Raw genomic sequence first — 27426 nt, forward strand, 5'->3', positions numbered from 1 at the left:
ACTAGTTAGTAATGAGACTTAAATGTTAAGACTAGCAAGTAATCTGCAGAAGAAACTTACCACAAGGAGCTCGTACATGGCCCTTGCCTGCATGTCATTCTGTGCCCTCTCCTCCTCCAACATCTTTGTCGTCCTCTCCTCCAACTCCCGCTGGCTCTCCGCCGCCTCCGCCAGAAGTTTCTCCGTGCTATCTCTCTCACTCTATATAGCATCCTGCAACACCACTCACATGACCATTTGTAATCATTGATGGAAGCGCACAAAATGTAATGGAGAAAGATAGCTGAGTACGTATAACTAACCTTGAAGGCGAGTTGGACTGGCCGTTCACGAGGCCTTATCTCAGGAGCGGAGCTCGACTGGCGCGCCTTGATCTCGGGGAGAGTGCTAGGACAACGGATAAGTCCATCTCCCATGGCTATGGAGCCATGGGACCTCCCGCCACCAGATATCATCAGCAACTCTGTATCAATGGGACCCTGGCTCGGGTTAAAGTCCTCCCCTTTCCTCGCCTTCCCCTGATCTATATTACATGAGCTTGACATGGGCGGAGATGTTGGTGAAGTTCTTTGGATCATCGAGGTCAGACGCAGAGAATGCCTTGACTTTCTTGCAAGGGCCAGTGTGGGCCATGGCATACAGGTCGTACACCTCTGGCACCTTATCCGCCTTATTGTAGCGTGCCTGAAAGAGAGAAACAAAGTAAATTAGTAATTAAAGGGCTAAAGCTAGCATGATGAATGAATTGCATGAATCATGAAGCAAACCACATACCCAGTTCCGCCCGTACTGAAATAAGTTGGAGCTGCCTTGGTGGTGTGGCACACCTTCCATTTGGGCACGTTTGTCCTTGGCATCTTTGTGGGTGGCCAGCCATTCTTTTGAGCACCACGCATTGACCAACACCTCCCAACAATCCATCCGATCCGCACACCATCTTGGAGGGGCCTAAGTTAGCAAATAGAAACTTGAGCGCTACGGCTATGAATTACTAAATGAAGGAAGTAAGTACAAGGCCTTAAGAATTACCTTCATGTACTTCTCCTTACTCAAGAACTTATCGCGGCACTCCTGCTTGGGCTTCTTGATACCACGCCCGGCGTAGTAGTCTCGAACAGCCTGCACCCGAACCTCATGCCGTAAGTTCTGAAGTAGGCGCTTGCATAATCTGTCCTGGAATTATCAACGTCAGGAAAATGTTCTTTCTTTGCATAATCTGTCCGGGGGGGGAGATTGAGTGGAAATACAAATACGGGCCAACAACTGTATTGGGCTGCCCTCATACCAAACACACTGAACCCATCCGTGCTGATGCTGACTCGAGGATGCCTCGAATCTGCCGCTTTGTCAGCATGTAATTCATCAAACTTTTTCCACGCAACACCATCCGATGTGTGTACCATCATCAGATTCCCATCTGCATCTAGTTCGGTTCTTTTGCCTGTTTTGTGCCATGTCATCTATCTGGCCGTCTCTTCGACCATGAAAAGACGTTGAAGTCTTGGTACGATTGGCATATACCGAAGAACACTAACGGGGATTTTGGTTTGTGTCTTCTCACCCATACCATTGTCTACCACAATATACCTGGAAGACTTGCAAATGGGACAATAGTTCAAGTCCGCATAATCAAGCCTAAATAAGGCACATGCTTTCTCACAGGCATGTATCTTCTCATAGGGCATCTTCAGTGCACGGAGGATTTTGTCCGACTGGTACAGGTTTGCAGGCATTACATGGTCTTTGGGTAGAAAGCGTCCAAATACTGTCATAATTGCGTCATAGCATTCTCTGCCCAAGTTGAACTGAGCCTTCAGAGCCATTACTTGTGAGATGGCATCCAACTGACAAAGCTCAGTGTGCTCATGGAGCGGACGTTTTGAAGACTCCAACATTTCATTGAAGGCCTTTGCAGATTCCTCCATCTCCTCGTCCGAATCCCGAGCATCATCATAGTCTTGCACCATGTTTTCCATCCCGGTACCATGCTCGTCGGTGCGACGATGATCCACCTCAGCTCGGTCACGTTGGGCAGACTCACCATGAAATGTCCACACCGTATAATCGGGCGTAAAACCACTCTTCTGCAGGTGTTTGCCCATTTCAGCCTCTGTCTTCTTTTCCCAATTGCCGCACCGGAAACAGGGGCACTAGGTTTTCTTTTGGCCATTTGCAAATGCGGCTTGCACAAACCCCTTGGTTTTTATGAACCATTCAGCGCTCCATTTGTTCTGACCAGTGTGACCGGTATACATCCACGCACGGTCACTCATCTTGACTTTCAGAGCTACTGGACACACAACAATTATATATGTAATTCACCATGTATATATTCATCAGTTGATCTACTTTGTCAATTTTATTACGTCCATGCAACCTACACTCTAATAGGTAATGATAGGTCCTAATCCCACCTGTGTATGTGTAGATTGGGTTCATTTCCCATGCTATGCCCCGGATCCGACGCAAAATTTCGGCAGCACCTCCCCGCTGTTCTCCTGATACACGTCTCTGCAATAAACAGAGAGGATGTGTACCCGGAGAACAACAGGGGAGGCACTGACGAAATTTATGCGTTGGATCCGGAGCAAAGCATATGGGAAAACGAACCCAATCTACACATACTCGGGCTGTCCATGGATAGTGTTGGACAATTCGAAAGAGTCAAGGTTATAAATATGCAAATGCATGCATATTTATAACTATGACGCTTTTGAACGGGAGACACATATTGGTTACGCATACTGATGATTCAAAACACATATATAGCTAGCTATCAAGTTTCATCGGAATAGATCAAATAATTAATGGTGGAGGAGGACTTGTCATTTGTGCTCACCCACGAACGAAGGGGCAGAGCTCGTCAAACGCACGGCGAGGTCGTCGAACACCAAACCTCGCAGCGATGAAACAACTACACATTTAAAACTACACGGTCAACACAATTATATATGATGTTTTTCATAACAAAATCGAAAAATATATGACCTAACTAATAATTCACAAATATATGACCCCGTCGGCCTCTGGAAGGCCAAAGAACACCTTTTCGGGAGGTGTCGGGGGTCGGGGTGTCCTGTCGGTGTCGGGTGCCGTGTCGGGGTCGGGGTGCTGTTTCGGGGTCGGGGGGTCGGGGTGTCGTGTCGATGTCGGGGTAGTGCCGTGTCGGTGTCGGGGTGTTGTTTCGGGGTCGGGGTGTGGTGTCGGGGTCAGGGTGTCGGGTCAGGCTTGGGGTCGGGGTGTCGAGTCAGGCTCAGGGGGTCGGGGTGTCGGGTTCGGGATCTCGGGGTCTCGGGGTCGGGGTGTCGGGGTCGGGGTCTCGGGGTCGGGGTGTCGTGTCGGGGTGCCGGGTCGGGGTCTGGGTACCGTGTCGGGTCGGGGTGTCGTGTTGATATCGGGGTAGTGCCGTGTCGGTGTCGGGGTGTTGTTTCGGGGTCGGGGTATGGTGTCGGGTCAGGCTCGGGGTCGGGGTGTCGGGTCAGGCTCGGGGGGTCGGGGTGTCGGGGTCGGGGTGTCGGGTCAGGCTCGGGGTCGGGGTCTCGGGGTGTCGGGGTCGGGGTGTCGGGGTCGGGGTCTCGGGGTCGGGGTGTCGTGTTGGGGTGCCGGGTCGGGGTCTGGGTATCGTGTCGGGTCGTTTTTTTCTTCCTTTTTTCCTTTTCTTCTTCTTCCTTTTCTTCCTTTTTTTCTGTCTTCTTCTTCTTCTTCTTCTTGTTCTTCTTCCTCCTTTCCTTTTTCCTCCTCTTCTTCTCCTCCTCTCCTCTTTTTTCTTCTTCTTTTTTCTTCTCCTCCTCCTCTTCTTCTTCTTCTCCTCTCCTCTTTTTCTCTTCTTCTTCTTTCCTAAAACTAAACTAAACCTAAACCTAAAACTAAAAAAACAGAAAAAGGAAAAAACTAAATCTAAACCTAAAACTAAACCAAAACTAAACCTATAAACCTAAAACTAATCCTAAAACTAAAACTAAAACTAAATCTAAACTAAACATAAACCTAAAACTAAAAAAACAGAAAAAAGGAAAAAGAAGGCAGGAGAGCTCACCTGGGTGGAGGAGGGGGGCGGGGCGGCCTGGGGCGGCGGAGGAGGGGCGGGCTGGCCTGGGGCGGCGGAGGAGGGGGGCGGGGCGGCCTGGGGCGGCAACAGTGGCGACGGGGCCGGGGCACCGGGGCGTGGCGGCGCCCAAACGGCAGGGCGGCGGGGGCGGCGGGGGCGACGGGGCAGGGGGCGCCGGGGCGGCGGCAGGGTGGTGGGGCGACGGGGCGGGGGGGGCGCTGGGGCGGCAGCGGGGTGGTGGGGTGACGGGGCGGCGGCGAGGGGAGAGAAAGAGAGAGAGAGGGGCGGGGTGGGGCGGCCGTTAACGTTAGTGGGCCCCTCCCTTTTTGCCGTCCGCCCCCCTTTGCCGTCCGCCTTTTTGCTCTTTGCCGTCCGCTAGCGGACGACAAAGAGGGGGGGGGCGTTAGGTTTTTTTTGTAGCTCGTCAGTGGGGCCCCCTCCCTCTTTGCCATCCGCTAGCCGACGGCAAAGAATCTTTGCCGCCTGCTAGCCGATGGCAAAGAACTGGCTGATGGCAAATTATGTCTTTGCCATCAGCCAGTTCTTTGCCGTCTGCTTTTTGGTAGCTGATGGCAAAGAGCTTCTTTGCCGTCTGCTAGCTGATGGCAAAGAGCTTCTTTGCCGTCTGCTAGCTGACGGCAAAGAGCTGGCAGATGGCAAAGTAGCTGATTCCAGTAGTGTTTAGGTGACATTAGAGTTGGTTGATGTGTATCATATGGTGCTATTTTAGTATGAACTCTAGGGCTGTTTGTGACACTTATAGGGATGACTCAATAGATTGATCGGAAAAGTTAACTTTGAGGTGGTTTCCTACCCTACAACAATTTCATCTTATGTTTTCTGCTAGATAAGAACTTTGGAGTGATTCTTTGTCGCGTGTTGAGAGATTGTTATATGATGCAATTATGTTAGCATTGTTGAGAGATTGCACTAGTGAAAGTATGAACCCTAGGCCTTGCTTCCAAGCTTTGAAATACCATTTGTGCTCCGTTTTATCACTTGCTACCTTACTGTTTTTTTATTTTTTAGACTATAAAACCTATATCTACTATCCATACTACACTTGTATCACCATCTCTTCGCCGAACTAGTGCACCTATACGATTTACCATTGTTTTGAATGTGTTGGGGACACACGAGATTTCTTGTATTTGATTGCAGGGTTGTTTGAGAGAGACCATCTTCATCCTACGCCTCCCACGGATAGATAAACCTTAGGCCATCCACTTGAGGGAAAATTACTACTGTTTTACAAAACTCTGTGCTTGGAGTGTTGGGGAACGTAGTATTTCAAAGAAAATATCTACGATCATGCAAGATCTATCTAGGAGATGCATAGCAACGAGAGGGAAGAGTGTGTCTGTTGGGGAACGCAGTAATTTCAAAAAAATTCCTACGCACACGCAAGATCATGGTGATGCATAGCAACAAGAGGGGAAGATTGTTGTCCACGTACCCTCGTAGACTGTAAGTGGAAGTGTTATGACAACGCGATTGATGTAGTTGTATGTCTTCACGATTGACCGATCCTAGTACCGAAAGTACGGCACCTCCGTGATCTGCACACGTTCGGCTCGGTGACCTCCCATGAACTCACGATCTATCAGAGTGTCGAGGGAGAGCTTCGTCAGCACGATAGCATGATGATGGCGATGATGATGCTACCGAAACAGGGCTTCGCCTAAGCACCACTACGATATGACCGAGGTGGATTATGGTGGAGGGGGGCACCGCACACGGATGGAAACAATCAACTTGTGTGTTCTAGGGTGCCCCTGCCCCCGTATATAAAGGAGCAAGGGGGAGGCCGGCCGGCCCTTGGGGCGCGCCAGGAGAGGAGTCCTCCTCCTAGTAGGAGTAGGACTCCCCTTTCCTACTCCTACTAGGAGGGGGAAAGGAAGGAGGAGAGGGAGAAGGAAAGGGGGCGCCCCCTTCCCTATTCCAATTCGGACCAGAGGGGGAAGGGGCGCGGCCTGCCCTGGCCTACCTTCTCTCTCCACTAAGACCCATGTGGCCCATTAGTTTTCCCGGGGGGGGGGGTCCGGTAACCCTCCGGTACTCCAGTTTTCTCTGAAATCACCCGGAACACTTCCGGTGTCCGTATATAGCCGTCCAATATATCAATCTTTATGTCTCGACCATTTCAAGCGTCATGTCTGTGTTCATATCTGGGACTCCGAACTACCTTCGGTACATCAAAACACATAAACTCATAATACCGATCGTCACCGAACGTTAAGCGTGCGAACCCTACGGATTCGAGAACTATGTAGACATGACCGAGCCACGTCTCCGGTCAATAACCAACAGCGGAACCTGGATGTTCATATTGGCTCCCACATATTCTATAAAGATCTTTATCGGTCAAACCGCATAACGATATACGTTGTTCCCTTTGTCATCGGTATGTTACTTGCCCGAGATTCGATCGTCGGTATCTCAATACCTAGTTTAATCTCGTTACCGGTAAGTCTCTTTACTCGTTCCGAATGCATCATCCCGTAACTAACTCATTAGTCATATTGCTTGCAAGGCTTATAGTGATGTGCATTACCGAGAGGGCCCAGAGATACCTTTCCGACAATCGGAGTGACGAATCCTAATCTCGATCCATGCCAAATCAACAAAAACCATCAAAGACACATGTAGAGCACCTTTATAATCACCCAGTTAAGTTGTGACGTTTGGTAGCACACAAAGTGTTCCTCCGGTATTCAGGAGTTGCATGATCTCATAGTCATAGGAACATGTATAAGTTATGGAGAAAGCAATAGCAACAAACTAAACGATCATCGTGCTAAGATAATGGATGGTCAAGTCAATCACATCATTCTCTAATGATGTGATCCCGTTAATCAAATGACAACTCATGTCCATGGTCAGGAAACATAACCATTATTGATTCAACGAGCTAGTCAAGTAGAGGCATACTAGTGAGACTCTGTTTGTCTATGTATTCACACATGTACTAAGTTTCCGCTTAATACAATACTAGCATGAATAATAAACATTTATCATGATATAAGGAAATATAAATAACAACTTTATTCTTGCCTCTAGGGCATATTTCCTTCAGTCTCCCACTTGCACTAGAGTCAATAATCTAGTTCACATCGTCATGTGATTTCACACCAATAGTTCACATCTTTATGTGATTAGTTCACATCTTCATGTGACTAATACCAAAGGGTTTACTAGAGTCAATAATCTAGTTCACATCGCTATGTGTTTAACACCCAAAGAGTGATCATGTTTTGCTTGTGAGAGAAGTTTACTCTACGGGTCTGCAACATTTAGATCCGTATGTATTTTGCAAATTTCTATGTCTACAATACTCAGCACAGAGCTACTCTAGCTAATTGCTCCCACTTCAATATGTATCTAGATCGAGACTTAGAGCCATCTAAATCAGTGTCAAAGCTTGCATCAAGGTAACTCTTTACAACAAACTCTTTGTCACCTCCATTACCGAGAAACATTTCCTTATTCCACTAAGGATATTTTTGACCGTTGTCTAGTGATCCACTCTTGGATCACTATTGTACCCTCTTGCCAAACTTATGGTGAGGTACACAATAGGTCTGGTACACAACATAGCATACTTTATAGAACCTATGACTAAGGCATATGGAATGACTTTTCATTCTCTTTCTATTTTCTGCCATGGTCAGGTTTTGAGTGTTTACTCAACTTCACACCTTGCAACACAGACAAGAACTCCTTCTTTGACTGTTCCATTTTGAACTTCTTCAAAACTTTATCAAGGTATGTGCTTTGTGAAAGTCCAATTAAGCGTCTTGATCTATCTCTATAGATCTTGATGCCTAATATATAAGCAGCTTCACCGAGGTCTTTCATTGAAAAACTCCTTTCAAAAACTCCTTTATGCTTTCCAGAAAATTCTACATTATTTCCGATCAACAATATGTCATTCACATATACTTATCAGAAATGTTGTAGTGCTCCCACTCACTTACAGGCTTCACCGCAAGTCTGTATAAAACCATATGCTTTGATCACTTTATTAAAGCATATATTCCAACTCCGAGATGCTTGCACCAGTCCATAGATGGATCGCTGGAGCTTGCTCACTTTGTTAGCACCTTTGGGATCGACAAAACCTTCTGGTTGCATCATATACAACTCTTCTTTAAGAAATCTATTAAGGAATGCAGTTTTGACATCCATTTGCCAGATTTCATAAAATGCAGCAACTGCTAACATGATTCGGACAGACTTATAAGCATCAATACAAGTGAGAAAAATTCATCGTAGTCAACACCTTGAACTTGTCAAAAACATTTTGCGACAATTCGAGCTTTGTAGATAGTAACACTACTATCAGCGTTCGTCTTCCTCTTGAAGATCCATTTATTCTCAATGACTCACCGATCATCAGGCAAGTCAATCAAAGTCCATACTTTGTTCTCATGCATGAATCCCATCTCAGATTTCATGGCGCCAAGCCATTTTGCGGAATCTGGGCTCTTCATCGCTTCCTCATAGTTCGTAGGTTCGTCATGGTCTAGTAACATGACTTCCAGAACATGATTACCGTACCATTCTGGTGTGGACCGTACTCTTTTTGACCTACGAGATTCGGTAGTAACTTGATCTGAAGTTTCATGATCATCATCATTAGCTTCCTCACTAATTGGTGTAGGAATCATTGGAACTGATTTCTGTGATGAACTACTTTCCAATTCGGGAGAAGGTACAATTACCTCATCAAGTTCTAGTTTCCTCCCACTCACTTCTTTCGAGAGAAACTCCTTCTCTAGAAAGGATCCATTCTTAGCAACTAATATCTTGCCTTCGGATATGTTATAGAAGGTGTACCCAATAGTTACTTTTGGGTATCCTATGAAGACGCACTTCTCCGATTCGGGTTTGAGCTTATCAGAATGAAACTTTTTCACAGAAGCATCTCAACCCCAAACTTTAAGAAATGACAGCTTAGGTTTCTTGCTAAACCACAGTTCATACAGTGTCATCTCAACGGATTTAGATGGTGCCCTATTTAACATGAATGCAGATGTCTCTAATGCATAACCCCAAAACGATAGTGGTAAATCGGTAAGAGACATCATAGATCGCACCATATCCAATAAAGTACGATTACAACATTCGGACCCACCATTATGCAATGGTGTTCCAGGTGCGTGAGTTGCGAAACTATTCCACATTGTTTCAAATGAAGACCAAACTCGTAACTCAAATATTCGCCTCCGCGATCAGATCGTAGAAACTTTATTTTCTTGTTACGATGATTTTCCACTTCACTCTGAAATTCTTTGAACTTTTCAAATGTTTCAGACTTATGTTTCATTAAGTAGATATACCCATATCTGCTCAAATCATCTGTGAAGGTCAGAAAATAATGATACCCGCCGCGAGCCTCAATACTTATCGGATCACATACATCAGTATGTATTATTTCCAATAAGTCAGTTGCTCGCTCCATTGTTCCGAAGAACAGAGTCTTAGTCATCTTTTGGCTTCAATATTATGAATATGTGTATTACTATGTTCGAGATTCAATAAACCATTTATATTGAGTGTATGACCATAGAAGGTTTTATTCATGTAAATAGAACAACAATTATTCTATGACTTAAATGAATAACTGTATTGCAATAAATATGATCCAGTCATATTTATGCTCAGCGCAAACACCAAATAACATTTATTTTAGGTTCAACACTAATCCCAAAGGTAAAGGGAGTGTGCGATGGTGATCTTATCAACCTTGGAATCACTTCCAACTCTCATCATCACCTCGCCCTTAACTAGTCTCTGTTTATTTTGCAACTCCTGTTTCGAGTTACTACGCTTAGCAACTGAACCAGTATCAAATAGTGAGGGGTTGCTATAAACACTAGTAAAGTACACATCAATAACATGTATATCAAATATACCTTTGTTCACTTTGCCATCCTTCTTATCCGCCAAGTATCTAGGGCAGTTCCACTTCCAGTGACCATTTCCTTTGCAGTAGAAGAACTTAGTTTCAAGCTTGGGTCTAGCTTTGGGCTTGTTCATGGGAGTGGCAACTTGCTTTCCATTCTTCTTGAAGTTCCCTTTCTTTCCCTTGCCCTTTTACTTGAAACTAGTGGTCTTGTCAACCATCAACACTTGATGCTTTTTCTTGATTTCTACCTTCGCCGATTTCAGCATCGCGAAGAGCTTTGGGAATCGTCTCCATTATCCCTGACATATTATAGTTCATCACTAAGTTCTAGTAACTTGGTGATAGTGACTAGAGAACTCTGTCAATCACTATTTTATCGGGAAGATTAACTCCCACTTGATTCAAGTGATTGTAGTACTCAGACATTCTGAGCACATGCTCACTCGTTGAGCTATTCTCCTCCATCTTGTAGGCAAAGTACTGTCAGAGGTCTCATACCTCTTGACATGGGCATGAGTATGAGATACCAATTTCAACTCTTGGAACATCTTGTATGCTCCGTGGCATTCAAAACATTTTTGAAGTCCCGGTTCTAAGCCGTAAAGCATGGTGCACTAAACTATCAAGTAGTCATCATACCGAGCTTGTCAAACATTCATAACGTCTGCATCTGCTCTTGCAATAGGTCTATCACCTAGTGGTGCATCAAGGACATAATTCTTCTGTACAGCAATGAGGATAATCCTCAGATCATGGACCTAGTTCGCATCATTGCTACTATCATCTTTCAACATAGTTTTTTCTCTAGGAACATATCAAAAAAACGGGGAGCTACATCGCGAGCTATTGATCTACAAGATAGTTATGCAAATACTATCAGGACTAAGTTCATGATAAATTAAAGTTCAATTAATCATATTACTTAAGAACTCCCACTTATATAGACATCCCTCTAGTCATCTAAATGATCACGTGATCCAAATCAACTAAACCATGTCCGATCATCACGTGAGATGGAGTAGTATTCAATGGTGAACATCATTATGTTGATCATATCTACTATATGATTCACGCTCGAACTTTCGGTCTCCAGTGTTCCGAGGCCATATCTACATATGCTAGGCTCGTCAAGTTTAACCCGAGTATTCTGCCTGTGCAAAACTGACTTCCACCCATTGTATGTGAATGTAGAGCTTATCACACCCGATCATCACGTGGTGTCTCGGCACGACGAACTGTTGCAACAGTGCATACTCTGGGAGAACACTTATGCCTTGAAATTTAGTGAGAGATCATCTTATAATGCTACCATCGAACTAAGCAAAATAAGATGCATAAAGGATAAACATCACATGCAATCAATATAAATGATATGATATGGCCATCATCATCTTGTGCCTTTGATCTCCATCTCCAAAGCACCGTCATGATCACCATCGTCACTGGATTGACACCTTGATCTCCATCAAAGCATCGTTGTCGTCTCACCAACTATTGCTTCTATGACTATCGCTACCGCTTAGTGATAAAGTAAAGCAATTACATGGCGAATGCATTTCATACAATAAAGCGACAACCATATGGCTCCTGCCAGTTGCCGATAACTGTGTTACAAAACATGATCATCTCATACAATAAAATTTAGCATCATATCTTGACCATATCACATCACAACATGCCCTGCAAAAACAAGTTAGACGTCCTCTACTTTGTTGTTGCAAGTTTTACGTGGCTGCTATGGGCCGAGCAAGAGCCATTCTTACCTACGCATCAAAAACCACAATGCGGTATAGTGATTGCTTTTTGATCTTCAGAAAGAACCATGTTCATTGAATCCGATTCAACTAAATTTGGAGAAACAGACACCCACTAGCCACTTGTGTGCAAAGCACGTCGGTAGAACCAGTCTCGCGTAAGCGTACACATAATGTCGGTCTGAGCCACTTCATCCAACAATACCGCTTAATCAAGAATCAACTAGTGACGGCAAGCAATATGTATATACCCACGCCCACAACTCCTTTGTGTTCTACTCGTGCATATAACATCTACGCATAGACCTTGCTCGGATGCCACTGTTGGGGAACGCAGTAATTTCAACAAATTTCCTACGCACACGCAAGATCATGGTGATGCATAGCAACGAGAGGGGAAGAGTGTTGTCCATGTACCCTCGTAGACCGTAAGCGGAAGCGCTATGACAACGCGGTTGATGTAGTCGTGAGTCTTCACGATCGACCGATCCTAGTACCGAAAGTACGACACCTTCGCGTTCTGCACACGTTCGGCTCGGTGACATCCCACGAACTCACGATCCAGCAGAGTGTCGAGGGAGAGCTTTGTCAGCATGACGGCGTGATGATGGTGATGATGATGCTACCAGAACAGGGCTTCGCCTAAGCACCGCTATGATATGCTCGAGGTGGATTATGGTGGAGGGGGGCACCGGACACGATTGGAAACAATCAACTTGTGTGTTCTAGGGTGCCCCCTGCCCCGTATATAAAGGAGCAAGGGGGGAGGCCGGCCGGCCCTTGGGGCGCGCCAGGAGAGGAGGAGTCCTCCTCCTAGTAGAAGTAGGACTCCCCTTTCCTACTCCTACTTGGAGGGGGAAGGAAGGAGGAGAGGGAGAAGGAAAGGGGGGCGCCGCTCCCCCCCTTCCCTAGTCCGATTCGGACCAGACGGGGAGGGGGCGCGTGGCCTACCCTGGCGGGCCCTCTCTCTCTCTCCACTAAGGCCCATGTGGGCCATTAGTTCTCCTGGGGGGTTCCGGTAACCCTCCGGTACTCCAGTTTTCTCCGAAATCACCCAGAACACTTCCGGTGTCCGAATATAGCCGTCCAATATATCAATCTTTATGTCTCAGCCATTTCGAGACTTCTCGTCATGTCCGTGATCATATCCGGGACTCCTAACTACCTTTGGTACATCAAAACACATAAACTCATAATACCAATCGTCACCGAACGTTAAGCGTGCGGACCCTACGGGTTCGAGAACTATGTAGACATGACCGAGACACGTCTTCGGTCAATAACCAATAGCGGAACCTAGATGTTCATATTGGCTCCCACATATTCTACGAAGATCTTTATTGGTCAAACCGCATAACGATATATGTCGTTCCCTTTGTCATCGGTATGTTACTTGCCCGAGATTCGATCGTCGGTATCTCAATACCTAGTTCAATCTCGTTACCGGTAAGTCTATTTACTCGTTTCGTAATGCATCATCCCATAACTAACTCATTATTCACATTGCTTGCAAGTCTTATAGTGATGTGCATTACCGAGAGGGCCCTGATACGTCTCCAACGTATCTATAATTTTTGATTGCTCCATGCTATATTATCTACTGTTTTGGGCAATATTGGGCTTTATTATCCACTTTTATATTACGTTTGGGACTAACCTATTAACCGGAGGCCCATCCCAGATTTGCTGTTTTATGCCCATTTCAGTGTTTCGAAGAAAAGGAATATCAGACGGAGTCAAAACGGAACGAAATCAACTGGAGAAGTTATTTTTGGAAGGAAACACACCTGATGAACTTGGACCCCACATCAGGGGAGACACGAGGTGCTCACGAGGGTGGGGGTGCCCCCCCTAGGGCGCGCCCCCTATCTCGTGGGACCCTCGTGGCTCCTTCGACGTCCTCCCTGCACCCATATATACTCACGTGACCTAAAACTTCCAGAACGCACAATAGATCGGGAGTTCCGCCGCCAGAAGCCTCCGTAGCCACCGAAAACCAATCTAGACCTGTTCCGGCACCCTGCCGGAGGGGGCAATCCCTCTCCGGTGGCCATCTTCATCATCCCGGTGCTCTCCATGACGAGGAGGGAGTAGTTCTCCCTCGGGGCTGAGGGTATGTACCAGTAGCTATGTGTTTGATCTCTCTCTCTCTCTCGTGTTCTTGAGATGATACGATCTTGATGTATCACGAGCTTTGATATTATAGTTGGATCCTATGTTTCTCCTCCCCCTCTTCTCTCTTGTAATGAATTGAGTTTCCCCTTTGAAGTTATCTTATTGGATTGAGTCTTTAAAGATTTGAGAACACTTGATGTATGTCTTGCCGTGGATATCTGTGGTGACAATGGGATACCACATGCCACTTGATGTATGTTAAGGTGACCAACTTGCGGGTTTCGTGACATTGGGAACCTATGCATAGGGGTTGGTACACGTTTTCATCGTGATTCTCCGGTAGAACTTTGGGGCACTCTTTGAGGATCTATGTGTTGGTTGAATAGATGAATCTGAGATTGTGTGATGCATATCATATAATCATACCCACGGATACTTGAGGTGACATTGGAGTATCTAGGTGACATTAGGGTTTTGGTTGATTTGTGTCTTAAGGTGTTATTCTAGTACGAAATCTAGGGCTGTTTGTGACACTTATAGGAATAGCCCAACGGATTGATTGGAAAGAATAACTTTGAGGTGGTTTCGTACCCTACCATAATCTCTTCATTTGTTCTCTGCTATTAGTGACTTTGGAGTGACTCTTTGTTGCATGTTGAGGGATAGTTATGTGATCCAATTATGTTAGTATTGTTGAGGGAACTTACACTAGTGAAAGTATGAACCCTAGGCCTTGTTTACCATCATTGCAATACCATTTACGCTCACTTTTATCACTTGCTACCTTGCTGTTTTTATAATTTCAGATTACAAAAACTATTATCTACTATCCATATTGCACTTGTATCACCATCTCTTCACCGAACTAGTGCACCTATACAATTTACCATTGTATTGGGTGTGTTGGGGACACAAGAGACTCTTTGTTATTTGGTTGTAGGGTTGCTTGAGAGAGACCATCTTCATCCTACGCCTCCTACGGATTGATAAACCTTAGGTCATCCACTCGAGGGAAATTTGCTACTGTCCTACAAACCTCTGCACTTGGAGGCCCAACAACGTCTACAAGAAGAAGGTTGTGTAGTAGACATCAGGCCCAGAGATACCTTTCTGACAATCGGATTGACAAATCCTAATCTCAATCCATGCAAACTCAACAAACACCATCGAAGACACCTGTAGAGCACCTCTATAATCACTCAGTTACGTTGTGAAGTTTGGTAGCACACAAAGTGTTCCTCCGGTATTCGGGAGTTGCATGATCTCATAGTCATAGGAACATGTATAAGTTATGGAGAAAGCAATAGCAACAAACTAACCGATCATTGTGCTAAGCTAATGGATGGGTCAAGTCAATCACATCATTCTCTAATGATGTGATCCCATTAATAAAATGACAACTCATGTCCATGGTCAGGAAACATAACCATCATTGATTCAACAATCTAGTCAAGTAGAGGCATACTAGTGACACTCTGTTTGTCTATGTATTCACACATGTACTAAGTTTCCGGTTAATACAATACTAGCATGAATAATAAACATTTATAATGATATAAAGAAATATAAATAACAACTTTATTACTGCCTCTAGGGCATATTTCCTTCACCTCATAGTTCGTAGGTTCGTCATGGTCAAGTAACATGACGTCCAGAACAGGATTACCATACCACTCTGGTGCGGATCTTACTCTGGTTGACCTACGAGGTTCGGTAGTAACTTGATCAAAAGTTTCATCATCATCATCATTAATTTCCTCACTAATTGGTGTAGGAATCACTGGAACTGATTTCTGTGATGAACTACTTTCCGATAAGGGAGAAGGTACAATTACCTTATCAAGTTCTACTTCCTCCCACTCACTTCTTTCGAGAGAAACTCCTTCTCTAGAAAGGATCCATTCTTAGCAACGAATATCTTGCCTTCGGATCTGTGATAGAAGGTGTACCCAACAGTATCCTTTGGGTATCATATGAAGACACATTTCTCCGATTTGCATTCGAGCTTATCCGGTTGAAGCTTTTTCACATAAGCATCGTAGCCCCAAACTTTAAGAAATGACAACTTGGGTTTCTTGCCAAACCACAGTTCATATGGTGTCATCTCAACGGATTTCGATGGTGCCCTATTTAACGTGAATGCAGCCATCTCTAAAGCATAACCCCAAAACGATAGTGGTAAATCAGTAAGAGACATCATAGATTGCACCATATCTAATAAAGTGCGGTTACGACGTTCGGACACACCATTACGCTATGATGTTCTAGGTGGCGTGAGCTGCAAAACTATTCCGCATTGTTTCAAATGAAGACCAAACTCATAACTCAAATATTCACCTCCACGATCAGATCGTAGAAACTTAATTTTCTTATTACGATGATTTTCTACTTCACTCTAAAATTCTTTGAACTATTCAAATGTTTCAGACTTATCTTTCATCAAGTAGATATACCCATATCTGCTCAAATCATCAGTGAAGGTCGGGAAATAACAATACTCGTCGCAAGCATCAACACTCATCGAACCGCATACCTGAGTATGTATTGTTTCCAATACGTCTCTTGCTCGCTCCATTGTTCCGGGGAACGGAGTCTTAGTCATCTTGTCCATGAGGCATGGTTCACAAGCATCAAGTGATTCATAATTAAATGATTCCAAAAGCCCATCGGCATGGAGTTTCTTCATGCGCTTTACACCAATATGACCTAAACGGCAGTGCCACAAATAAGTTGCACTATCATTATTAAACTTATATCTTTTGGCTTAAATACTATGAATATGTGTATCACTACTATCGAGATTCAATAAAAATAGACCACTCATCAAGGGTGCATGACCATAAAAGATATTACTCATATAAATAGAACAACCATTATTCTCCGATTTAAATGAATAACCGTCTCACATTAAACAAGATCCAGATATAATGTTCATGCTTAACACTGGCACCAAATAACAATTATTCAGGGTCTAAAACTAATCCCGAAGGTAGATGTAGAGGTAGCGTGCCGACCGCGATCACATTGACTTTGGAACCATTTCCCACGCGCATCGTCACCTCGTCCTTAGCCAATCTTCGCTTAATCCGTAGCCCCTGTTTTGAGTTGCAAATATGAGCAACAGAATCAGTATCAAATGCCCAGGCACTACTGCAAGCATTAGTAAGGTACACATCAATAACATGTATATCAAATATACCTTTCACTTTGCCATCCTTCTTATCCGCCAAATACTTGGGGCAGTTCCGCTTCCAGTGACTAGTCCCTTTGCAGTAGAAGCACTCAATCTCAGGCTTAGGTCCAGACCTGGGCTTCTTGACTTGAGCAGCAACTTGCTTGTCGTTCTTCTTGAAGTTCCTCTTCTTCCCTTTGCCCTTTTCTTGAAACTAGTGGTCTTGTTAACCATCAACACTTGATGCTCCTTCTTGATTTCTACCTCCACGGCCTTTAGCATTGTGAAGAGCTTGGGAATTGTCTTATCCATCCCTTGCATATTATAGTTCATCACGAAGCTCTTGTAGCTTGGTGGCAGTGATTGAAGAACTCTGTCAATGACACTATCATGAGGAAGATTAACTCCCAGTTGAGTCAAGTGGTTGTGGTACCCAGACATTCTGAGTATATCTTCACTGACAGAAATATTCTCCTCCATTTTGCAGCTGTAGAACTTATTGGAGACTTCATATCTCTCAATCCGGGCATTTGCTTGAAATATTAACTTCAACTCCTGGAACATCTCATATGCTCCATGACGTTCAAAACGTCATTGAAGTCCTGATTCTAAGCCTTAAAGCATGGCACACTGAACTATCGAGTAGTCATCAGCTTTGCTCTGCCAGACGTTCATACCATCTAGAGTTGCTCTTGCAATGGGCTTTGCACCTAGCTGTCCTTCCAGGACGTAATTCTTCTGTGCAGCAATGAGGATAATCCTCAAGTTACGGATCCAGTCCGTGTAGTTGCTACCATCATCTTTCAACTTAGCTTTCTCTAGGAACGCATTAAAATTCAAAGGAACAGTGGCACAAGCCATTTATCTACATCAACATAGACATGCAAAACACTATCAGGTACTAAGTTCATGATAAATTAAAGTTCAATTAATCATATTACTTAAGAACTCCCACTTAGATAGACATCCCTCTAGTCATCTAAATGATCACGTGATCCATATCAACTAAACCATGTCCGATCATCACGTGAGATGGAGAAGTTTTCAATGGTGAACATCACTATGTTGATCATATCTACTATATGATTCACGCTCGACCTTTCGATCTTAGTGTTCCGAGGCCATATCTGCATATGCTAGGCTCGTCAAGTTTAACCTGAGTATTCTGCTTGTGCAAAACTGGTTGCACCCATTGTATGTGAACGTAGAGCTTATCACACCTGATCATCACGTGGTGTCTCGGCACGACGAACTGTAGCAACGGTGCATACTCAGGGAGAACACTTGTACCTTGAAATTTAGTGAGAGATCATCTTATAATGCTACCGCCGTACTAAGCAAAATAAGATGCATAAAGGATAAACATCACATGCAATCAAAATAAGTGATATGATATGGCCATCATCATCTTGTGCTTTTGATCTCCATCTCCAAAGCACCGTCATGATCACCATCGTCATCGGCTTGACATCTTGATCTCCATCGTAGCATCATTGTCGTCTCGCCAACTATTGCTTCTACAACTATCACTACCACTTAGTGATAAAGTAAAGAAATTACATGGCGATTGCATTTCATACAATAAAGTGACAACCATATGGCTCCTGCCAGTTGTCGATAACTGTTACAAAACATGATCATCTCATACAACAATTTATATCATCACGTCTTGACCATATCACATCACAACATGCCCTGCAAAAACAAGTTAAACGTCCTCTACTTTGTTGTTGCAAGTTTTACGTGGCTGCTACGGGCTTCTAGCAAGAACAGTTCTTAGCTACGCATCAAAAGCACAATGATTTTTTGTCATGTGTGTTGTTTTAACCTTCAACAAGGACCGGGCGTAGTCAAACTCGATTCAACTAAAGTTGGAGAAACAGACACCCACTAGCCACCTGCGTGCTAAGCACGTCGGTAGAACCAGTCTCATGAATGTGGTCATGTAATGTCGGTCTAGGCTGCTTCATCCAACAATACCGCCGAATCAAAGTAAGACATGCTAGTAAGCAGTATGACTATTATCACCCACAACTCATTGTGTTCTACTCGTGCATATACCATCTACGCATAGACCTGGCTCGGATGCCACTGTTGGGGAACGCAATATTTCAAAAAAAAAATATCTACGATCATGCAAGATCTATCTAGGATATGCATAGAAACGAGAGGGGAGAGTGTGCCTACGTACCCTCGTAGACCGAAAGCGGAAGCGTTTAGTAACACAGTTGATGTAGTCGAACGTCTTTGCAATTCAACAGATCCAAGTACTGAACGCACGGCACCTCTGCGATCAGCACACGTTCAGCTCGATGACGTCCCTCGAACTCTTGATCCAGTTGAGGACGAGAGAGAGTTCCGTCATCATGACGGCATGGTGACGGTGATGATGAAGTTACCGACGCAGGGCTTCGCCTAAGCACTACAACGATATGACTAAGGTGTGTAATTGTGGAGGGGGGCACCGCACACGGCTAAAAGATCAACTTGTGTGTCTATGGGGTGCCCCCTGGCCACGTATATAGAGGAGGGTAGGGAAGAGGTGGCCGGCCCTAAGGGGGCGCGCCAGGTGTGGGGAATCCTACTAGGACTCCTCCTCTTTCCTATTCCTAGTAGGAGAAGGAGGGAAGGAGAAGGAGGAGAGAAGGAAAGGGGGGCCGCCCCCCAACCCTAACCCAATTCGGATTGGGCTTGGGGGGGGCACTCCTTGGCAGGCCTCCTCTCTTTCACCACTAGACCCGTGAGGCCCAATAACTTTTCGGGGGGGGGGGGGGGGTTCCGGTAACCCCCGGTACTCCGAAGCTCATCCGAAACAACCTGAACCATCCCGGTGTCTGAATGTAACCTTCCAATATATGAATCTTTATGTCTCGACCATTTCGAGACTCCTCGTCATGTCCGTGATCTCATCGGGACTCTGAACAACCTTCGGTCATCAAATCACATAACTCATAATACAAATCATCATCGAACGTTAAGTGTGCGGACCCTACAGGTTCGAGAACTATGTAGACATGACCGAGACACATCTCCGGTCAATAACCAATAGCGGAACCTGGATGCTCATATTGGCTCCTACATATTCTACAAAGATCTTTATCAGTCAAACCGCATAACAACATACGTTGTTCCCTTTGTCATCGGTATGTTACTTGCCCGAGATTCGATCGTCGGTATCATCATACCTAGTTCAATCTCTTCACAGGCAAGTCTCTTTAGTCGTTCCGTAATGCATCATCCCATGACTAACTCATTAGTCACATTGCTTGCAAGGCTCATAGTGATGTGCATTACCGAGAGGGCCCGGAGATACCTCTCCGATACACGAAGTAAAAAATCCTAATCTCGATCTATGCCAACTCAACAAACACCATCGGAGACACCTGTAGAGCATCTTTATAATCACCCCGTTACATTGTGACGTTTGATAGCACATAAGGTGTTCCTCCGGTATTCAAGAGTTGCATAATCTCATAGTGTGAGGAAGATGTATAAGTCGTGAAGAAAGCAATAGCAGAAAAACTAAACGATCATTATGCTAAGCTAACGGATGGATCTTGTCCATCACATAATTCTCTAATGATGTGATCCTGTTCATCAAATGACAACACATGTCTATGGCTAGGAAACTTAACCATCTTTGATTAACGAGCTAGTCAAGTAGATGCATACTAGGGACACTCTGTTTATCTATGTATTCACACATGTACTAAGTGTCCGGTTAATACAATTCTAGCATGAATAATAAACATTTATCATGATTTGAGGAAATATAAATAACAACTTTATTATTGCCTCTAGGGCATATTTCCTTCATGGAGGCCCAACACGACTAAGTTGTGTAGTAGACATCACACCCCACCACGACTAAGACGCCGAAGCAGGAAACCATACCTGTCATCCACGAACCACGAACACAACACATGTCGCGTCTTCCATATGTCGTCAATGCACACCATAATCTGCATCCGCTCCTGGACTACCACCCAAGCTCTGCGCCGAAGCTGGAGCAAACGTCGTCGCAACGGCGGAGCCCGAGGACATAGGTCCACTACGAGGATGCCGCCGCCACGCTATCCTTACTTGAACAACCTAGTTTCCAAATCCAACCCCAACCATAGAACCGATGGCCTTGTCAGGGAAGGATCCAAAGAATCTTTATTCAGTGTCATCATCGTCGTCACCGAAGCCAAAACGATGAACAGCCTAAAAACCTAGACCATGAGAGAGTAAAAACGATCCACACGCGTGGACCCAGTGTCCCCCCTCACCACCGACAACTGAGGTCACCGACGAAGGGGAGCCGCCGGAGGGTGGCACTGGAAGATTGGCCTCTCCTGGCGGCGACTAGGGTTCTAGCCGCCAGGGACCACTAGTCTCTAGGTGTTGGTAGGTTCGGTTCACCTCATCCCTCAGTATTCTCCTCCCACGACCCTTTGGCTTTTGGTTGATTTTTTTGATAGTCTCAACTAATGCCGCACAAAATAAAGACCAACATAAATACAAAAACTTGTGATAATATAAGGTAAATCGGTACTTTTCAAAATCATGTTCTACATTAACTAAATCAAATCAAATAAATCTTTGCAAAATCTCAACCAAATCAAAACTTTTCTTGCCTTTTCCTTTCCATACCTTAATCAAATCAAATCTTACCATAACCTCAACTAAATCAAAAAATTCTTTGCCTTCTCTCGAAATAGGCTTTCACCCCATTTTATAAATAAATCAACGGAAATGTTAACGCCCAAACGTGTGGGTGTTTGCATCTCGCCCACATGCGTGGATCCGCGTCCGTTCGTGAGGGCACGAATCTTGGCATGTTTCTAGTGCCACGTAGGACTAGCCTGGTGTGTGGGCGTTCAGCCGGTCGCCCACACGGCCGTTTCACCACACAGGAGGGGCTGGTGTGTGGGCGTTCAGTAGTTCGCCCACACGCCACTTTGCACGCACACACAAGGGCTAGTGTGTGGGCATTTGGCATCTTGCCCACACGCCCTTCTCCTCTCCCACACCCAAGTTGCTAGTTGCCATGTGTTTTTGCACTGCACATGGCAACTGCCCCTAGTGTGCTTTTATAAGCAGGTGGCAACTCTCTTTTTTTACCCGAGTTTGCCATGTGTTTTGCAGGGTACATGGCAACTGCCTAGTGTGCACGTAAGCAGATGGCAACTCTCTTTTACCGAGTTGCCATATGTTTTTGCATGGTACATGGCAACTGCCCTAACGTGCATGTACATGGCAACTACCCTAACATGCACGTAAGTAGATGTCAACTCTTCCTTTTTACATGGCAACTGCCCTAGCATGTTTGTGAGCACATGGCAACTCTCTCAACTGCCTAGTGTTAGTATGTGGCAACTCCTAAAATTATGAAATCATGGCAACTACATTAGATCAGACCATACATGGCAACTGCAGTTGAGCAACCATGTCAACTGCAGTTGTCCGACATGGTAACCGTAGTTCAGCGACATGGCAACTGCAATTAAACGAACATGGACGAGGGTCTGGACCATGGCAACTGCGGGCGCGTGGTGACCGTCACGCGTGGCGTGCGGGACCAGGAGGTACGAGACCTGACATACGGGCGTGTGGGCGTTATCAACTTCGCCCACACGCACGCGTGTGAGAGGGATCGGTAGGGGAAAAAAGAGGCGTGTGGGCGCTAATTATTTTGCCCACACGTAGGTGTGTGGGCTGTTCCTCTTATACACCACACAAAATGTGTGGGCGGACTCCCTAACGTCCACACATGTGGCACTTATCGGCGTCCTAAATCAAACACCCATACAACCAGAACCACAGTGGCAAAGCAACTAAGATGGCTGGAGCAACATCACAATCATGCCCATAAAAAGCATAAGTGAAATAGGAAAAGAAAACAACCAAGTGGCATGCAACATGACGAGAGTACGAAGATGACAATTTTCGCTATCCTCAACTAAAATTAAATCTTATCAAAATCTAAAATATGATGGGTGTGAGGTGTACATTGGACATGCTTGGTGTTGAACCGCAAAAAATATATATGCGCAATGCACGGACAATTAGCTAGTTAAGCTTAAATGACCCAATCCTGCTAGCGCTAAAATGGCATGGCAAAAAAAAAATCCAAAATGATGACAGCTTTTTTTATTAATACCTAAAATGACTCAATCAAATTTTTGTGAGGGGTCTCAGTCTTTTCTTTTTTTGAGAAAGTGAGGGGTCTCAGTCAATTGTTTTGGGGGAAGATAGTTCTAAGCAAAGGTGTAGCCAGGCCCCAGACTAGCCGGGCCACGGGCCGAGACGTGACGCCGGATTCCTTCTTCATTGGTATAGCATCTTCGATACTGTAGCACATATTCGGCCTGGGGCTTGCCTAGGGCCTGGCCCGGTCCTGGCTAAGCCAGTGGTCCGGTCTGGAGAAAAGTATTCCTTCTTTTTGATCAATATATATAAAGTTGGACAGCCTAAAAAATACAAAAATATATGTATAAAGTTGGCCTTTACCCCTAAAAAATACAAAATTGGTGGTGTGAACCAATTAGACTTTAGACTCTTTTTTAAGGCATCCACGGTGCTAGAAAAAGACGATCTTTTGTCACGTCTTGTTGCACCTGTTTTATTTAGTGAACATGCATGTGATCGAAGATGGGACGTGGAGGAAAAAAATGGTGCTAGCTTAGACGTGAGAGGAATCATCCACAACAGAAAAATCATATCGTGGTCCTTATCATTATATCTAACAAACAAGAGTAATGTTTATCTCATCTTAGTAGTGCTACTTTTTCGCTGGGCTCATCAACGGCAATGGGTGACTCAGGAATCTGGAGTCACGCAATTGCATTTGCCCTAGCTAACTAACATCCACTATAAATAAGGCAACATGCAAGCCCTCCGATTGCTCACTCCGTCACGTCCCGCGGGTCAGAGCGCATCTACACGTACGCCCGGCCTCCTCTTCAAGTGACGCGAGTATAACTAGCCACCCATAGCGTGGACGCGGAAACTTTCCAAGGTGCGCAACGGCCTCTGCCCCGATCCCGGAGCAGAGCAACAGATAGAACCCTTCCTTCCTCTCCCGAGATCGATCGACGCCGGTAAGATGCTGCCGTACGCGACGGCCGGCGAGGCGGAGGCGGCGCTCGGCCGCGCCCTGACGTGGGCGGAGGCCGCGTGGCTCCGCTACTCGGCGTCGGTGCCGGACCGCTACCTTCACTGGCCCAACATCGCCATCACATTGGTCGTCTACACGCTGGCGCCGCTGCCCCTCGCCCTCTTCGACCTCGCCGCGCCGGCCGCCGCCGCACCGTACAAGCTGCAGCCCAAGGTGCAGCACCCGCCGGCCACCTTCTTCCGCTGCTACATGGACGCCGTTCGGGTCTCGCTGCTCATCATCGGACCATACCAACTCATCTCGTATCCTGCCGCCAAGGTCTACTACACCTCTTGCATTGTGACTTACTGGTTATAATTAGGAAATTAGGTTTTTTGTTCATGAAAAAAAAACATAAAAATGAAACTGGAGTAATGACTTAGATCTCGCCTACTATTACCGAGTTAGAAGATGGAAATTGCATGTGAACGTTGGAATCTTTGAGTAGACACTTAATTTTCAATCGAAACTTCTGGACCTGAATTTAGATTGAAAAACAAATCACTAGATAAATACTGTGCACTAGCCTGTTATTAATTAGTAAAGATTCATGCTCTATATGGCGTTGATGTAGATTATTATAATCTCGTGTGACTGACCAATTTTTGTATGTTCTACTGTTTGCTAACAATTTTTTCCCTATTTCTGTCGCTATTTGTACGCAGAAGAGTGTAAAATAAGTCCAGTACAGCACAGTTCAGCAACTGCAAGCTGAGCCTCGTTGGATAAAGGTTCAGAGACGTAACTTAGGTCTTTTATCTGGATGAGTATTAGCTACCTAAAATTGATAGATATATAAAACATACATGGACATGGTGCATAGAAATTTGAACTGATGTAGATGTAACTATTTAGAAATCCAATGACTGAAAAACACTAAGAGTAAGAACATGAGAAGAATCATTCGCAAAAAAAAAACATGCGAAGTAACTAGGAAAGCACCTATATATGCCATAAGAAATTTAAGTGCCTAGAGAACAAACTTCCAAGAAAACAACTCAGTTTCTATATTGTGTGTTTGTTAGATAATGGACATACGGACGGGACTTCCATTGCCGTCAATGGGGGAGATAGCGGCACAACTGACGGTATACTTCTTGGTGGAAGACTATCTGAACTACTGGCTCCATCGGCTGTTGCACACAAAATGGGGCTACGAAAAGATCCACCATGTTCACCATGAGTTCACGGCACCTATGGCGTATGCCGCATGGTATGGACACTGGGCTGAGATGCTCATCCTTGCCGTGCCCTCCTTGGCTGGCCCTGCTCTCGTCCCATGCCATGTTACCACGCTGTGGATTTGGTTTGCTGCACGTTTGGTTGAGAGCCTCAACATACATAGCGGGTAACATCACTTCACTCCATCTAACGGGCTTTTTTTCTTCTTGAATTCAGATATCTGACTTGTTTCATTTCTAAACATATTGAGACCAATCAAATTAACTATAAACATGTTCTTTTGTGACCGGAGAAAAAACAAGCTTTGTAACATGTGTCTTGTATAATAATTCTTTGACTACAGATTTAAGTTGCCATTCAACGCTGAGAAGTATATACCGTTCTATGGAGGGGCGGAGCACCATGACTACCATCACTACATAGGAGGACAGAGCAAGAGCAACTTCGCTCCTGTTTTCACCTACTGTGATTATATTTATGGAACGGACAAGGTATCTAGAGTTCTACTATCTTACACTTGAATGATTTAAAACCATATGAATTAAGAACTGATGGCAGGTCACTAAGTCATCTTTCGATCTTTTTTTAGGGCTACAGATATCACAAGGCAACTCTGGCAAAGGTAAGCTTCTACCAATCTTTTTTTTAAGAAGCGTCTTTTCAACAATCAACATTATCTATGCTTAAGCATAATAATATTTCACGCCAACTGTTACAATAATAGTGTGATATGCTGGCTCTTTTTCCTTGAAAACTTGTCCACTTTCTAGGGCCACTTGTCCCCTTCCTAGGGCGTGGCATCTTGGTTCTCTGCTAAAGAACATTATTTGACTCCCACCAACCATAGGTTGGATAGATTGATTTTGGATTTCCACTATGATTATTATTTTCCTGTACTTGTGAACAATTCCTGATATTTTTTCCTTAAGAAATAAGTTTAAAATTATTCATGTTGGTGGGATGGACTCCCTCCCTTCACAAATATAAGATGGTCTAATTTTTTGTGAATCGGATGTATATAAATACATTTTAGTGTGTGTGTTCATTCATTTTAGTCCATATGTAGTCCATATTGAGATTTCCAAACCATCTCATATTTGTAAATGGAGGGAGTATATAATACATACACGCACCCATACCCTTAATTATCAGTTAGCTATAGGGAAAGTTTATAAGTTTATATTGTCAATTCTTATTCTCTTAAACTGTAATATGACTCAGTACATAGGGAAACAAAAATGAAGGTATTTATTTTACAGACTACCTGCATCCTAGGATTTGTTGAGGAGGCAAACATCTGGTATTATCTTAACTTTGTTTGTTTTTGTATCATTGCATCGAACAGCTGAAGGAGTTGGCAGGCAGCGACGTTCAGAAAGGAGTCGACAATGGATTCAACAATGGAAAGCAGGACTAGAGAGAGGTTGGCTTCAGAGGACTCATGGTCATACAAATCCTATCACTAATTCAAGTGGTCTCCGGATATATATCCCCATGATGGAGTACACTAGCATAAATAATTGTTCTATGCCAATCATCAACGTTGAGTGGCTCGTGAACCACCGGCAGAGTCGTTCCAAGTGTTAATTATTTCCAGTTCTCCATTCGTACACATAGCTCCACTACTTCTCTATTATCGAATGTAATAATGATGCTTAGTTCGTGATATGCTTGAAAGTGTGCTTCTTTGCATACTACGTGACATGTCTCTAGCAAGCAGGCATGTGGGAACCGTCAAATATGGAGACAATAGTCGAGAGCATTTGCGTTTGTACTTCCAATATCAGATGTTGTACATAATTGGACAATCTATCTTTTTCCCTATATTTACGATATATGTTGTCTTTCGGTGATCAGTATTTTTTTGTGAGGTTTTCTTTTGGGGGAATTTTCGATGAGCAATATGAGTATGAGACTACAAAATTCTAGAGGATCACCTTGGCAATCTTGTTAGTTAGAATTGATGTGTTTGGTTTTAGCCTAACTTCTACGACAAAATAGTTGACTAGCCAAAATTTTGATGGAACTTTTGCTTGCCTTTGAATTGGTCAACAACGGCTAGAAAAAAAATAGAATGGGTACAAAAACATTGGTAGCTATCCA

General features: G+C 44.5%; 1 protein-coding gene across 1 annotated transcript; it reads left to right on the forward strand.

Moving 5' to 3' along the window:
* Positions 1 to 23876: 23876 nt before the first annotated feature.
* LOC123086677 (very-long-chain aldehyde decarbonylase GL1-10) lies at positions 23877 to 27179 on the forward strand. Its single transcript, XM_044508454.1, has 5 exons — positions 23877 to 24420; positions 25167 to 25489; positions 25667 to 25814; positions 25913 to 25945; positions 26669 to 27179. Exons 1-5 carry the CDS (start codon positions 24091 to 24093, stop codon positions 26738 to 26740), a joined length of 906 nt encoding a protein of 301 aa, XP_044364389.1. The 5' UTR covers positions 23877 to 24090; the 3' UTR covers positions 26741 to 27179.
* The last annotated feature ends 247 nt before the right edge of the window (positions 27180 to 27426 follow it).

Source organism: Triticum aestivum, chromosome 4A (assembly GCF_018294505.1).
Source record: "Triticum aestivum cultivar Chinese Spring chromosome 4A, IWGSC CS RefSeq v2.1, whole genome shotgun sequence".
Taxonomy (NCBI): domain Eukaryota; kingdom Viridiplantae; phylum Streptophyta; class Magnoliopsida; order Poales; family Poaceae; genus Triticum; species Triticum aestivum.

What these genes read in the sequence shown, in the direction of transcription:
- LOC123086677 (XM_044508454.1), top strand. Translation starts at nt 24,091, where the DNA reads ATGCTGCCGTACGCGACGGCCGGCGAGGCGGAGGCGGCGCTCGGCCGC. An exon ending in ATATTTATGGAACGGACAAG is followed by an intron (nt 25,815 to 25,912) that starts GTATCTAGAGTT and finishes ATCTTTTTTTAG; the next exon opens with GGCTACAGATATCACAAGGC. An exon ending in ACAAGGCAACTCTGGCAAAG is followed by an intron (nt 25,946 to 26,668) that starts GTAAGCTTCTAC and finishes TGCATCGAACAG; the next exon opens with CTGAAGGAGTTGGCAGGCAG.